Source organism: Aythya marila (assembly GCF_965140915.1).
Source record: "Aythya marila genome assembly, chromosome: 17".
In the NCBI taxonomy this organism is placed as follows: Eukaryota; Metazoa; Chordata; class Aves; order Anseriformes; family Anatidae; genus Aythya; species Aythya marila.
The window spans coordinates 8,959,158-8,973,681 of NC_139058.1; the positions used below are offsets into that span (position 1 = coordinate 8,959,158).

A 14,524-nucleotide genomic window follows, 5' to 3' on the forward strand; every position below is an offset into this window, starting at 1 on the left:
GGCTCGCTGCAGGACAGGCTCTCCTCTCCCCTGGGCCAGGCTCCAGGCCCTGGGGGGGGCGCTGGGAGGCCCCCGAGATGCCGGCACCGCCTGCTTGGAAAATCCCACTTGGCTCCAGGTAGGATCGCAGCGCGCAGGTGTCTGTAGGGTGGATGGAGCGGGGAGCAGTGACTCTCTTTGGAGGCTGGAGGTGAGACGAGGCTGGGTGATAGGGGCTCCAGGTAGGGCGAGGAAGGCTTGAAGCTTTCGGGGATCCTCCCTTTGCTTTCCAGGCGCTGCATTCCCGTGCTCTGACGTGGCACATATGTTTTAATGGATGAAAATACAGACCTCTGTCAGAATTGGAATTCTCCTATTTGGATAGATTTCAATGCTGTTCCAAGGGGAGCTACAGTTAGCTTTACTTAAGTGAATGCCCTAGATCACAGAGCACTTGTTTTTACATCTAAGTATAGGTTGTCAGGCATAATCTTTTTGTTATGCAGTTTCTTAGGTGAGTTATTTTCCAAACAGCTTCTATAGCTGTTGCTTGGCTTGCCAGCTTTGATTCTTAACTCCGACTCTGTCCTCTTTATTCTTTTTAAAGAAATACTATTCCTTCTTACAGACCCACTTTCATTTATAAGCTCTAAATGAGAGGGGGTGAATCAGGAGCTAACAAAATCTTGCTTTCTTCTTGCTGCATTTTTTCCACAAATCTGTATTAGGGATTTAGTGGTGGTGAAAAGAGCTGTTAGCTCAGATCCATCAATACACACCTATCCTTCATATTGGTTTATCACAGCCAGGCATTATTACACATTCCTCTGCTGAATGTTGTCTGCCCTTATTTGCACCGTTTCGCAGACATTTTCAAGTTGTCCACAAGCTCCTCGAAAATTTCCTGGTGTCCTTTGCTAGCTCCGTGTATTATCCTGTGCCATTTCAGTACTGGGCCACAATTAAATACATTTGGATGCCTCTAGCATCCATAGGGCACCCCACTCTAAGCTTTTTCCACGTGAAGATTTGATTATCCATTCTTCATGTGTAATTTGTGTTGGATGAAAAAAAGATTATTTGATCTCTGCTTCCCTGAACCGCTTACTAGCAACTTCAAGGAGCCAGGAATGAAACTGTTCACGGAACAGACGAATGTTTCCTTGCTCTATGGATCACATCCAGGGGTCCATGAGCCCTGCTCCTCTTTGCTTATGAACTGCGTCTGCTGCTTTGCTCCCTGTGAAGCACTGCAAGTTTGCAGGAAATGTAAATTTTCCTCCTTTTTTTTTTTCTTTTTTTTTTTTTTTTTTTTTTTTTTTTTTTTTTTTTTTTTTTTCTTTTTCTTTTTTTTTTTTTCTTGCTGCTTAAGCTCGATTGCTTAGGAAGTCTCAGTAGCCTTTTTAAATATGAAAAGGTAGACTTGTGCCGTAGCATCTGATAGCATAACTGGCTGTAGTGATAGCTCAGTGGTTTTGGAGCCGGCGTGCTCGGAGCTCTCCTGGGGCTGCTATTGATCTTGGAATGTTATTGCTTTTGAAGGGGCTGGTCTTTGAAACCAGAGCTCCAGGAAGTCATTTAAGAATGTGCTTGCATCCTGCTGAGCACTGCAACTCTGGGGATTTCAGTGGGAAGGAAACCCATCCTGCAACAGATGTAGTGTTTATCTGCTTTCTCTAATCAGTGCTCCATCTTCCCGGAGGTGGGATTTCTCCTCCAAAGCATCTCCTCCAAAGCAAGGTAGTGGGAGGCCAGTGCTGCTGTCAAGCCCCCAGTTGCCTGAAGCTTAATTGGTCCCAGCTGTGCTCTGGAGCGCTCTATTTCTGAGGTGTCTGAGCTCAGGGCAGGTGTTTTGCTGTGGGTGATGCTGGCCGGGCTGCTCACACACCTGCAGTTGCTCTTCTCCCAGGACCAAGCAGTGCAGAGGCAGGGTTGGTTCTCCAGCGAGCTCCTGACTTCACAGGTTTGTAGGCTGCTGAGCTGCTGTCTCAGCTCTTCAGGCCTCATGGTCTCTCCCTAGGGATTCCCATCTTCCTTTGTGCATCTTACCCTCCAGTCTGTCAGTGCACTACAGGCCTTAAAGCACGTGCTTGTGTGAGGGGGGAGCCAGCAGGAGCAAGTCCCTGCAGTTTTCCCCCAGAGCCCCCTGACTAACAGGGAAACCTCCAGTCCCTGTTGTACACGCAAGGGAAGGGAGGCTCAGATGGGCGATGTGATTTATTGCAAACATTCAGCAGTAGAAACAAGACTAAGCCCTCTTTTCTTCCCCCAAACACTGTAACCCTGTGATTTGGCCTTTCCCTTCATCCCCCAGCCCATGCAGCAGGCTCAGTGCGGATGCTGGGCTGTAACCTGGGCAGACTTGGTGTGGGGGCACCCACAGCCCGCTGCTGAGGAGGTGCCCGGCCTTGTGCGTGTGCGTCCTCTCCCTTTGTGGTGCAGCAGTGGCAGTGCCTGTGTGTCACGGGAGGGGTCGTAGCCTGGGCAGGCTGAGCCCGTGGCGTGGCTGAGCCTGGCTGTGGCCAGCCCAGTCTGGTTGGAGTGGTGCGGGGAAGGGGACAGCCGGGATCCCGGCTCCCCAAACGTGCTGTCCCAGCTTAATTACAGCGATGCTGCCGCCCGGGTGTAATTAGCAGTTGGGAAACTCTGAGTGTGATTTTAATAATCTGAGAGTAATGCGTTTTGTCCTTTCTATAAGAGACGCTCTGCAAACAAAAACTGTAATTAAAAAGCACACACACAGGGGAAACGATGACTGTGCAGTGGGTGCGTTACTGATGCACAGGCAGCGCATCCAGCAAGTGGCCTGCCCTGTCACAGGAGCTTCTTTTGGGGCAGTCTTCATGATAGGGCTCCCAGGGGATCAATGTGTAAGCAGGATTTGACTCATTTGAGGGCTTTACAAAAGGCTCTTCCCTGTCTCTGCGGCTCCCCTTTGATATAATTTTGTTCCTTGATAAGGATGAGTCTCCTGAGTGTCATCCTCCCCGTAGCTTTTCGCTCCTGTCCCCATTGTGTTTCCGTGCTCTCCCCAGCAAGCCCAAATTAGCTCGAGGCTGGTGGGATCTGTGTGCTGCAGGCCTGCAAGGCAAGGGGGAGGCAGGAAGCCCTTTCAAGAGCAGTCAGCATTTCTGGGAGCCTCAGATCTGAACAGCAGGGCCAAGTCCTGAACCCTTGGACTCTGCCTCTCTTCCTTGCTCCTTCCTGCTCCCCCCCCCCAAAAAAAAAAAAAAAAATTCTTTCATCCAGTCTCTTGTCTCTGCACAGGGCTGCCCTGCCAGAGGTCAAAGTTTATTTCTGGCCATGGGAGCTCTCACAGGGGAGCAGCCCTGCGGGACTTTTCCCCTAACCTCCCCGTTATGCAGCGGGGCTGACCTCCCTGCAGGTCGTCCCTCTGCTCCAGCACTGTGAGGCCACCGTGCGGGTGAGGAGGGGGAAACTGAGGCACAACAGCATTCAGGAAATGTTTATGCCATCTTCCTAGGATTAAGAGGGTCAGAGCTGGGGATGTGCTCCCAGCATCTCGGGGATGGAGGAGAGTAGGGATATTGCTGCAGCCTGAGGGAAGCCTCAGGCTGTGCCTCTGCCACAGGGGGTGGTGATGGACTCTTCTAGGGAGGCCACTCACTCCCCTGGGAGTCTCCATTTGTGCTAAATGTCACTGGCTTCTGGGGTTCTCAGAGTTCAGGGTGTGTCTGCTCGTGCTACCCTTTGTCCTGACCTGTGAAGACACCTTCATCTTCGGGAATGCAAAGCTAGGATGATATGTGTGTTTTCCAACCCGTTGCAATTTCTTCTTGTCTTGGAGCAGAGGTCAGGGCCCCCAGGTTGATAAGGGACAGCTTGCTTCCTCGTATCCCTTGGTACTCTGCCATGTAGGTGCCACTGGTGTGCTCTGCAGGCTAATTGCAGCCCTGGCACACCGGGAAAACAAACAAAGCCTTCCGCAGATATCAGGTTGTGATGTGATGAAGGGATCTGCGATTTCTCCCGGCAATGGAAATGGCAGCAGGTGTGGGCTCAGCAGATGGGAAAGCATCCAGCACCTGCCTCCGACACACAGAGGCTGCGGGGCAAACCCAAACCAACCCAGCCACGTGGGATGGAGCGGGAGAGCTGATGGGGCCGAGCTCACCTGCAGGCTCAGTGGCAACCCAGGGCACGAGGAACTGCCCCAGAGCTGTGCTGGGACAGCCTCTGCCTGCAGCCTGCCTGGCTGCTACCACATCTCTAAGGCGGATTGAGACAGAAACTTGTGATTTTTGGTAGTTCAAAAGCAGTGGCCATCTCTGGTGCCCTTTGCTGTGCTAAAATAAACAAGCCTAAAGAAAACGGGGGGTACAGATTAACCAGACTCTTTTCTCCCATTCAGGTCTTTGGGAATTGTATTTGAGATGTAAGCCTGGTTCTCCCGAAGCAAGTTGCCTCTCTCAGGACAGGAGATGTATCGGTGTTTGAGCAGTTATCCATTCCACAGAGGAGGGGATGCTGTGAGCATCCCACCTGCCAGGTTTCTGCACTCAGACAGATACAGAAGCCCTTCAAGGCAGGCTCCCATCTCTGTGGATTCACGATGTGATTTCAGGTTCCTGCTTCTCCTTCAAGAGGAGATTCTTTGCCTCTGCCTTGTAATTGCAAGAAAGTAATGGGGAAAGGAGCTTCTCATACTTTCTCCTCCTTTTCTACATGAACCTGGTGACCACCATCCTGGGCAAGCAGGGAATCAGCCAGTGATTTCCATACACACCCTTGGGCTGGTGGAAGCTGAACATAACCAAATACTTTACTGAAGCACGGGCTGGGACAGGAGCCTGCACATTATATGGAAGTGTCCATCCTATGTATGGGCTATGGCTCAGAGATGTTTTCTCCAAGACTACATCTGCCCTGTGTCCCTCTCAAGGTCAAAGCAGTTGGGTTGCAAATGGCCACACGAGTGAACTGTATTGCCTAGGCCTTAACTGGACCAACTGTGAGCCTCAAGGTATGCTGAGAGGGGTGCTCGGAGCTTTCCTTTACAAGGGAAAATCCATTTGTTTCCCAGAGACTGTCATTCTCAGAAGCAAATAGAGAGTGGGAGGTGCTGAGTTGTCAGAGTAAAACAGATGTAAGTCAGCATGGGCTGTCTGGCATGATGTGTGTCCTTCCCGTGCAGTGCTGTATGCATCGCCTCTACTGCTGCCGGGCAGCCTCCTTGCCTGTCTGGAGCAGGGAAAAGGGTCCTGGTGTGAACCTGAGCTCCCCAGCCCTACCTAACTCATTTCTGGGCACTCAGCCCACAGATGGGCTGCACCTCTGGGGACCAGAAAGTTGCCCCTATACATTCAGTGCAACTTAACACTGTATCTGAAGCCTTCTCAGGGACTCAGTGAAAACTCTCCCAATGTAACACCTGAGGAGCCGTTAGTGGCTCTTGGCTCCTGCAACACCCTCTGAGAAGGGCCAGGTCCCAGCGCCGTGTCAGCTGAGCAGCCCCACAGCAGGGCTGGAGGCAGATGAGTGGGGATAGCAGACCTGGGGCTGGGATGGCTGCACCTCTTCTGGCTTCTGCTGCTTTGCCCCATCCTGCTGTGAGATGTTTCAACCCCACCCCAGCTATGGGGCAGGAGCTACTGAGTAGTTGGGTTGCAGACATGCCATACAAAGGTAACCCAAGTTTGATTCTGGCATAGCAGGATGTGCTGAGTTTTACGCTGAGGGGTTCCAGCTGTTGCTCTGAGAGCAGCAGGGCTGATCCTGCAGCAGAAGCTGCTGAGAAAAGGATGGGAAGTTGTGAGGCTTCCTGGGATACACGGCTGGGCACCAAGCTTGGGCAGGCTGCACACACACGTCACGGGGCTGAGCCTCAGGGCAGCATACTTTCACGTCCAAGAATAACATGTGAGCCTCACAGCTGAGTCCCTTGGTTCTTAGGCAGAATGGAAAAGGGATTTGTGTGGTAGACCTTGGCTGTTCCTGGGAAAAGTCCTCATTCCTCTGGTTTTAGGGCCCTCTTGCTTCGGTTAGACTTTAACAGCAATCAATCACCCAACAACTTTCTGTAGTAGTCTGCAAGTTTTCCATTAAGTAGCAAACACCTTGAACTTCTCCCCGGCTCCTGCACTGCAATCTAATCTGCCTTCATTTTCTGCAAGGAGAAGGAGCTACCTGCACGTTTTATTCATTTCCTGTTTACAGAATGGGGAGAAACCAAAACCATGAGAAACAGCGAAAACAACAACCCACGTAGCTGCAGGCACTGCGCTGTTAGATCGCTGTCAGCCTCTGCACTTGTCACTTCCAACTGCGTCTGGATTTAATATCTATATTGGATGCCTGGCAGAGAAAAGAAGTGACGTCTAGCAGCATGCTTAAGGGAATCTGGGGGGAAGATTCCTAGTTTCAGCCCAGACTGATCTGCTCTGAAGCCTGGGCAAGCTGTCTCTGATCCTGTTTCTAAAGTGGGGGTCTGAATGCTTTTCTCATGTTAGCATGTAACGTGCCCTGGCAGTAGCTTAAAAATGCTGTTAAGCAGTACAAATTTTTGTAATGACGATGGTAAGAATCTGTCAGTCTGAACAGGTTGTGGAGTCTGGGGATCATCCTGTAGGGGTGACAAGAACCAGAGGGTGTTCTTTGGTAAGCAGCTTTACAGGGACTCCCGTTCCTCTGCCCAGTCACTGCCCAGGACTGTTTGTCTCCCCTGGCCCCTTTTCCTTTCCCATCTAGGATGACAGTCAGGGATCTGGGGAAGCACCGTGCCGTGGAAGGCAGGACTGCGCACCGTGGCTGTCCTCATCTCTGCCTAGGTGTGGGGCTTGCTCGCTTCAAGCTGAGGGAGCCCAAATGAGGTTGTACTGAATTCACCAAAAATCAGGGACCTTGCAGCTTCTTTCTCTCACCATGAATATCAGTTGAGAAACAGAGGAAGAGGCCAATATGTCTCCATTCTTCTTTGTGCTTAAAATTTTTTTAGAGCTTGCTTTGCCATCCACCTAGTGTGTTTAACCTGCCTCCAAGCTGTCCTGTGGAAGACATGCACCTTGAGCAAGTGAAGAGTTTTCCCTGGGATAAATGGGGGCTGTTGCACTTGTGGTTGTGCTGAAGCATGCCTGCAAGGGGTGCAACTTTCTTCTTTGGATAAGGCTATCTGAATAATTCAGTGTTTGTTGTTTCTGGTTTGATCCCAGCAGCTCCAAAGCCAGGGGCCCTCCAAAGCAACAGGACAAGAGGGAGTGGTTTATTGAGATCATGTTTCTGTAATTCACGGTCTTACGTATGTAAGAGAAAGTCTGTCCTAGATCTGCAAAAAATACATTATGCAGCCTTCCTAGCAGTTAGAAGAGGATCTAACTCAGATATGTACCTGTTTTGGTTCCCACGGCACTAAAAAGTCACAAGTCTGTAAGGTCAATGAGATTTGGACCATGATTTGGCATGTGGAAACACTCCTTAAAGTGTTTTAAATAGTTCCCTTCCTTATGCTGGCACAGTGTTACACGAACAGGTCAGGGGAGATCTGACTGAAAAATAACCTGGGAAGGGGAAAAAGTAAGGTCATTCTCCAGTCCAGTTCCCCGTGCATTGCGCAAGCGGCTCTGCTTGCAAGAGTCATTCCTGCATCTTCCTTCCCCACCCAAACCTGAGGACTCGCCATGGAGGTTCCTGTTGGTGCGGGATTTCAATGGCATGAGCTGGGCATTTCTTTGGCTGCTGTTGCGTGAACCTGCAGATCCTGGTGTCGTTGCTGGCAGGAGACAGTAACTCTGGCTTTCCCTCTGACAGCCTGGAGAGGCTCCTGCATTTTCCAGTTGTTTCAGCCAAGAAGACACTCACATCATCTGTTAGACGTGGCGTCCTGTTATACTGCTACACCAGAAATACTCAACTAATCGTTTATAAACTCGCAGCTGGTCAAACCCTGTCCTCGTGCATGACATGGCCTCTCACAGTCAAACAAACCCTTCAGTGAAAGATCAACAAGACTAATGAAGGAAGTTGAATATGAATGATTTTCCCTTTGGAGAGCAATGGTACGTCCTTGAGAGATTTCCTCTCCTTTCACAGGCTACAAGACTTCCTCTGATGGAGAAGGGCAGGATGTACCTCTCAAGAGCTTCCCAGGTCGGTGGCCAGGACAATGCCGTTTATGGGATGCATGTGCCTTCGTTCCCACATGGCTCCCTGCCCCTCTGGCCATGTGGTGGGACAGTGCTCCAGCATCAGTTCGTGGTGGAGAGTGCAGGAGTGAGGCTTTCCCCAGCGAGGTGGCTGTGGTGGCAACAGTGCTCTAACACAGATGGTGCCCTTGCTACCGGGTATTGTGCCATGGGAAAGGCCAGCAACGGGCAGCGAATTGTTTGATGTATGAAGAAAAGAAATGACGCTGCCAGTACAGAATCACTCCTGGGACTACCCAACATCAAACTATTGTCCTCGTTCAAGTCTGATCCTTCCTTGCTCCCCACCCTGTATGCTGTTCCCTTTACCGTGAGAAAGCATGGCACGGAAAGTGGCTGACCACTGTCCTCAGCTTGCCGTGTGAGCCAGCAATTCTTCAGGGACGGGGAGGGGGAAGGGTGGCAATGACTTTACTGCTCAAAGATACAACTTCATTACATCACCCTCCCTTTCTGACCACTCCCATATATAAAGTCTTGCTGCCACTCTGTTGTGTGACCGACACTGCTTTCAAAATCCTTGTTTCTGGGAATCCTTGAGGAATAAGGGACAAGAAACATCTTTTGGTGCCGCCATCAGAAGGCAAACTGCCCCCAGGGAGAAGAGAGCCTTCAAAGTAGTGAGTAAATAGCATAATTTTATTGTATCATCTCCATATTTTGGTTGGATTGGTTCATGAAATAGAGTGGTCATTTCTTTCCCTTTATCACATGTCTTTCCAGCTCTTTAATCATTCTTTATTAACGTGTATGTGTTTCATTAGCCTTCAGGCTCACGTTTTGAGGAGCAATTGTTTCCCTTCTCCAGGGATTGCCAGGTCTTGATCTACCACGTTGAATTTGGGCTCTCAAGTCACCTCCATATTAATAAGGATCAGGTCATGGGCATCAAGGTGTCTGTCCAGGCAATTTGAACAGCTGCTGATCACCTGTTAGGAGAGCTGCTTAACGCAGTGGCTTGACAGGGTCAGTGGTACCTGAACTGATGTTTTCAAAAGGAGTTGTTTTTTCTGACACAGACTGAGATCAGAGGAAGGAGCTAGGAGTCTAATGATCTAGGATCTTGATCTGTTTTGGAAATATAACCCAGTGTACATCACTGGGCAAGCTATTTAACTACCGCATGGCCCATCCAACCCATGAAGATGCCCTGTCTATGACTCAGACTAGTATGGTCTTCACTCCTGATTGAGATGAACGGGTCCGTGGAAAAGTTGGTAATTAGGGGTATGAAACTGAGTCACAATTTTCTTGTGGTTTTGTATGTAGTATTGGTCGCATGATGTGGCATGGCATGGTGTGCTGAGAGGGGAAGTGATGCTTTGGCCATCTGACGGAGGAAAGACTCAGAGCTACTGGAGAGATCAGAGCTGTAAAAAGGGTGGAAGGCAGATTTCCTGGGGTCCTGAAGGTGAGAAATTCTTACTTAAGTCAGTGTCTTGCTGGCGAGCAGTCTTCTTCAGAGATAGCTGCGTCTAAGGAGCAGGCTGAAATTCGTGCCTCTTTCCACATTATTCTGTGTTCCTAAGTAGTAACTTGGTCAATGCAGACCCTGTTGGGGTAGGAGGTCAAGCACTGGCAAGTGTTTTTTACCTAGTAGCAAGGAGCAAGGCCAGGAGGCAAGTGCAGTGCTAGAAAAGCTGCAGGGACAGTGGAATGATACTGGGGGTGTCTTCCAGAAGCAGAATGGCAGGGCAGTGCTGTGGGACACCTCCAGCACAGGAGCAGGGGAGAGGGCAGAGCTCCTGATGTGAAGAACTATCGATGGCGATGGCATTTGTGTGAGAAAGAACAGATTCTGCCTAGGAAAACAAATATTTAGACATGTGAAGGACCAGAACAGTGCTCAGGAGACTGTGTGCTCATTACCAGAACAAAAGAATGGCCCTGTCATGTGTGTGCTTGGAAAGCAAAGACCTGGCTCTGGTCTTGGCTCTTTGATCTGTGACCTCTGTAGTGGAAGAGGTACAAAATCCCCTGCTGAAAAGCCGCTCGGTCCCCATATAGCTGAGATAGCTGTTCTGCCTGTGTGCTGAAGCCCTTCTAACATGCCAAAGAGGGGCTCTCCAGGAGCAGGGCTGTTCTCTCTCTTCCAGCACAAGGACCCAGTCCTGGGTTGCTACATGTCCCAGTTCAGCTGGGCACTCCGTGGGGATGAAAAGTTGTTCAAACCAGCTCCATGGCAATCCACCTCATCTATCTGTAAAGTCCTGACTTAGCAAAAGCAAGTGAATTTAAGCAGGTTGTATGAGTTGGTTTTTTTTTTTTTTTGTTTGTTTGTTTTGGTTTTTTTTTGTTTGTTTGTTTCAGTTGGGTATTGAGCTTTTCTCTGAGTTCTGCTGAATTCTGTGGAAATTTCTTTGGTGAATGTAGGCCTTTGTCTGTTACTTTGGAATCTGTAATTTTTCCTGTCCAGATGCCCTACAGTCTATGAGGCAACAGCACATAAAATAAACCCTCCGCAAAGGACCAAGAAATCTGAACTTCATGTGTGATCTGAGAGCTTCACAGTGCATGCAAAGAAAAGATTGTGAAAGAGGAGCCTGACTGCAGCAGTCAGGCTAAAGTGGAGAAACCTCTGGCCTTGAGAATGAGCATCTTTTTGTATTTTTTGCCTATTAGTGTTTGCCTTTCCTATTATTATTTTTTCTGTCCTTCTATCTGCCTCCTTCAATCCTTCTCCCTCCATTTTTCCCTTCCACTGGTTTAAGTTTTCTTTCTTCCATGTTATTTCGTCTTCTTCCTCATCTCTTCCTTCCCTAGCCCCCTCCCCTCTTTTGTTCCAGCATGGTGGGCTTGTGGTGAAGCTGTGTGAGACTTGCTGAGCTGATTGCAGGCTGCTGCAGGAAAAAGCAGCTGTTTGCTGCAAGGACACAGTCCCTTTGGTGGTTTGACAGAAAGGCTTTGCAAAGATGAAAGGGATTCATAAAGCTAATAAATGGTGCCAGCCTTGGAAAACGCAGCTTGATGTAAAATCTGGGAGTAACAACTGAGTCTAGGTAGTAGATAATAAATATATCAGAGAGCGAAGGTGGTAAAAGAAGGATTTCCTTGAAGAGATGACGGTTGCACTTTGTGGAAGAGAAGAGCTGGAAGGCTTGCATCTAGTGTCAGATAGGACTTAAAATGAGATAAGGCTTAGTGAGCTGGTCCTTGTTACTGTTATTATGTTCAACTTGTTGGTCACGGACCAACATGACCAAACAGTGGGAAATAAGTATTAACATTATTATCAAAAATAAGAGTTAACGTTATTATCAAAATCAAGAAAGTGCTCTTGCAAAATGAAATACCACAGCAGCAAGCTGTTACCTCTTTCATGCTTACATCCTCTATATCCGGCAGAACAAGACAACACAAGATGTAGAAATATCCTTTCAAGGAAAGCTCAGGAAGTAGCTTTTTGCATCGACCCTTATAACTTAAGCCATACGATCTACACATCAATATGTCTGTCATAATCCATTTGGGTATCTTATACCATTGTCTAATTGTGTGTTCATTTAGATTTATCTCCCTTCTACATCTAGAATATCATTAGGATGATAATGACCTTTCATTAGATGATCTTTAAGGTCCCTTCTAATCTAAGCCTTTTTATGATACAAAAATCAGAAGCCATTGGGATCATAACAACTTTATTAATATGCTAGTGGTATGAATCCTTGATGTCAGAAAAGTACAACCTCAAGAGGCTTTATCAAAACTTCCACTCTAAGCACATCCCAGTGTTTTTTGTCAAAGGCAAATCACTGCTCCTCCTGGATGGTGATCAGCGGCTCCGACGACGACCAAGAAGCCCCACCAGCTGTCACACCGCAGCACGTCCTGGTAACACCGCTACAGCCACCTGTGTGGGTAGAAGAATGCAGCCAGACCTGGGGTTGTGACTGGCAAGAAGGATTTAATAAACCTTGCCATTTAGTAATTGTTTCCTTTGGCTTGCCTTTGCCCCAGGGATGAGGGTGCACCTACGGTTGATTATGGGAAACCAGACTTCACAAACTGAGGGCGTGTGGGTTTAGTGGGTTCCTGCTCTCTGAGCAGGTGTGTTATAGTGGAAGCAACTCCGTGCAGGGAAAGGGGATGCTTTGGCTGAGGCCAAACCTCTGCTTCTTTAGCCTCAGGAAAGTGGACCTGAGCTCTGGAAGTGGACAGTTGTGTCCCTGCCTGTAGTCGACTTGACCCTTGAAGGCTGGGTAACTTTTACAGTTCCTAAAACACTTTTTCTCTTTAGATTCTGCTCTAGGAATTTGTGTTCCAGGGCTTTTTCAGCACAGTGACCTCCCTTCTGCATTAGTGTTTCTTATACAGTACTTAGCTTTAATCTAATTCATTAAGGTTATAAATTCATTTAAAATGAAAATTAAATATATAAATTATTATATTATACATGTTAATTAATTAGCATTAATTAGGGCTACCTACTACCTGTGCACCTTGTACTTAATTTCCACTTTAAAAGGTGTACAAATATCTCTGTGTCACTGGGCACTCAAGGTACTTTCTGATGCTTACCTTTGGATAGTGCTGGATTGCAATGTTGCTGTGATAAAGGAGAAAGTCTTCCTCCTGAAAAAACAGCTCACCTTCAAACTGAGGATACCTCGTAACAGCTCCTCTTCCAATAACACATTAATTCAAATATCAGGAAATGGAGACCTTGAACAGTTTGTTCTGCAATAAAAAGGAGGAGTCTGAACAGAAGATGCAATTGGTTGCTTCATTTGTGTTTTCAGCTGTTGCTGGTGTCTCTTCATGACATTCCTGTGGGAAAATCAGTTAAGTGGTGAGGGAAGAAGCAAGAAGAGAAACTACCCAGAAGTAGTTCACGCTGCCTGATGCTTTTTGGTATCTGCAGGTTCCGTTACAAGGGCTATGAAGGTATTGCTTCATACACTGCCGGGTGCGCTTCTTTAGAGGAAGTGATGGGGACTTCACTCTGCTGCTCGTGTTTCAATGTAATAGTATCTGCTAATTTTTAGAGAACATAAAAGATGTCCGTGTCATGAATATCACAAGTAGGAAGAGGTGGCAAGCCCTATAGGAGGTACTTTTGTCTTTTTTTTTTGTAGTGGGTTGAGATTAACAGGGCAGCAATGCACCTATATTAACCATGCTATTTCTGTTTGAGGTGTGTTTTTGCTGCTTGAAACCTGCAAGACTGAGTTATAACAGGACAGTCTATTCAGTTAATGCCTAGACAGGGATACGCGGCTGTTCCCAAAGCCTACATTCAGTTGAAATTCTGCAGTTGTACATAGCAAGCTATTCACCTATCAGAACCAAAAGCACTAACTTCTTAACTTTCTGTGACCCCATCCTCAACTCCATTTGTCTGTAAGTGAAAGAGTAACTTGCTGAGGAGCATCCAACTTGTTCCTGTTCTGAACTGGCAGGAACATGCCACAGATGAGACTGGATTGCCCTTGAAGAGAAGGACATAGGAATTCGGTTAATTTTGGTGGCTCATTGTTATAAAACTTGCCCTCCAGCAATAGGGGCAAAGAATACAATCTGTAGACAAATGCAGTGACACTTGTCTGACCTAGGCCTAGTTTAATTATTCCAAAGCTGCTATGCTGTTAAGAATAAAACCTTGTACCATCAGACCTGTGGAGTTAGTAAATTAGGAAAAGGGTTCAGTCCAGCAGATTGCATCTTAAATTCCCCTATAAAATATGCCTAACTTAATATTAAGGTGTGAAAGACTAAAAGTACAATTCAGTTTGTTTGTGGTAGATAATTTTCCACACCGTCTGTTGTATTTTTTTTGTTGTTGTTTTTGTTTGTTTGTTTGTTTTTTTAGAGGATAATTGTTTTGGAACAGCTCCTATCATGGTCTTTCCTGTAAAGCATCGTGAGCCTCATCAATACATTAGATACAGTGAGGGCAATATGTGTTACGAGCTGAATATGGCCTAGACTCTGAAAGTGTACTTTAGGCTGGCTAATAGAAATAGCAGATGCATCAAATCCTGAGCCTCCAGAATATTGCCTGTGTCAGTACCTGTTTTCCAGAAAGCTTCCATTTTTGCTTAAGGTCTCTTGGACGATAGTTGAAGAGATCTGTCCTCTGGACACAATGTCTTGAAAGGGGTATTTGAAAGTCCTCTTTGAAAGACAAGCACAGACTAATGCCTTTCCAAACATCTCAGGGCTGGAATGATCATGTTTTGTAACTATAATTTTACCAAATGTAAATGCTAAACAGAACTCCATTTTGTTGCTATTACAGGAAAGGAGATGTAGTTTTAAGCAGAGGAAGCATGGCTTATGTTCCCAAAACTTTTACTCTTGGAGCTAGAACAAACTTTGTTAATGATTCATTGTCGTAGAGACACCATTGTTATGACATAAGTAAAGATCCATTATATCAAAGGTTG

At 47.3% G+C, this 14,524-nt stretch overlaps 1 protein-coding gene across 4 annotated transcripts in view; it reads left to right on the forward strand.

Moving 5' to 3' along the window:
• GGT1 (gamma-glutamyltransferase 1) overlaps window positions 1–14,524 on the forward strand; it is a 33,574-nt gene continuing 19,050 nt past the window's right edge. For 2 of the 4 annotated variants that reach the window (XM_082774354.1, XM_082774355.1), the window contains exon 1: window positions 1–118. In XM_082774354.1, coding sequence (XP_082630480.1) covers window positions 78–118 — 41 coding nt within the window. In that variant the 5' untranslated portion in view covers window positions 1–77. Of the gene's footprint in view, window positions 119–142; window positions 191–8,418; window positions 8,759–14,524 lie in introns of those variants that run through there. The other 2 variants (XM_082774356.1, XM_082774358.1) reach the window with 2 other exon arrangements.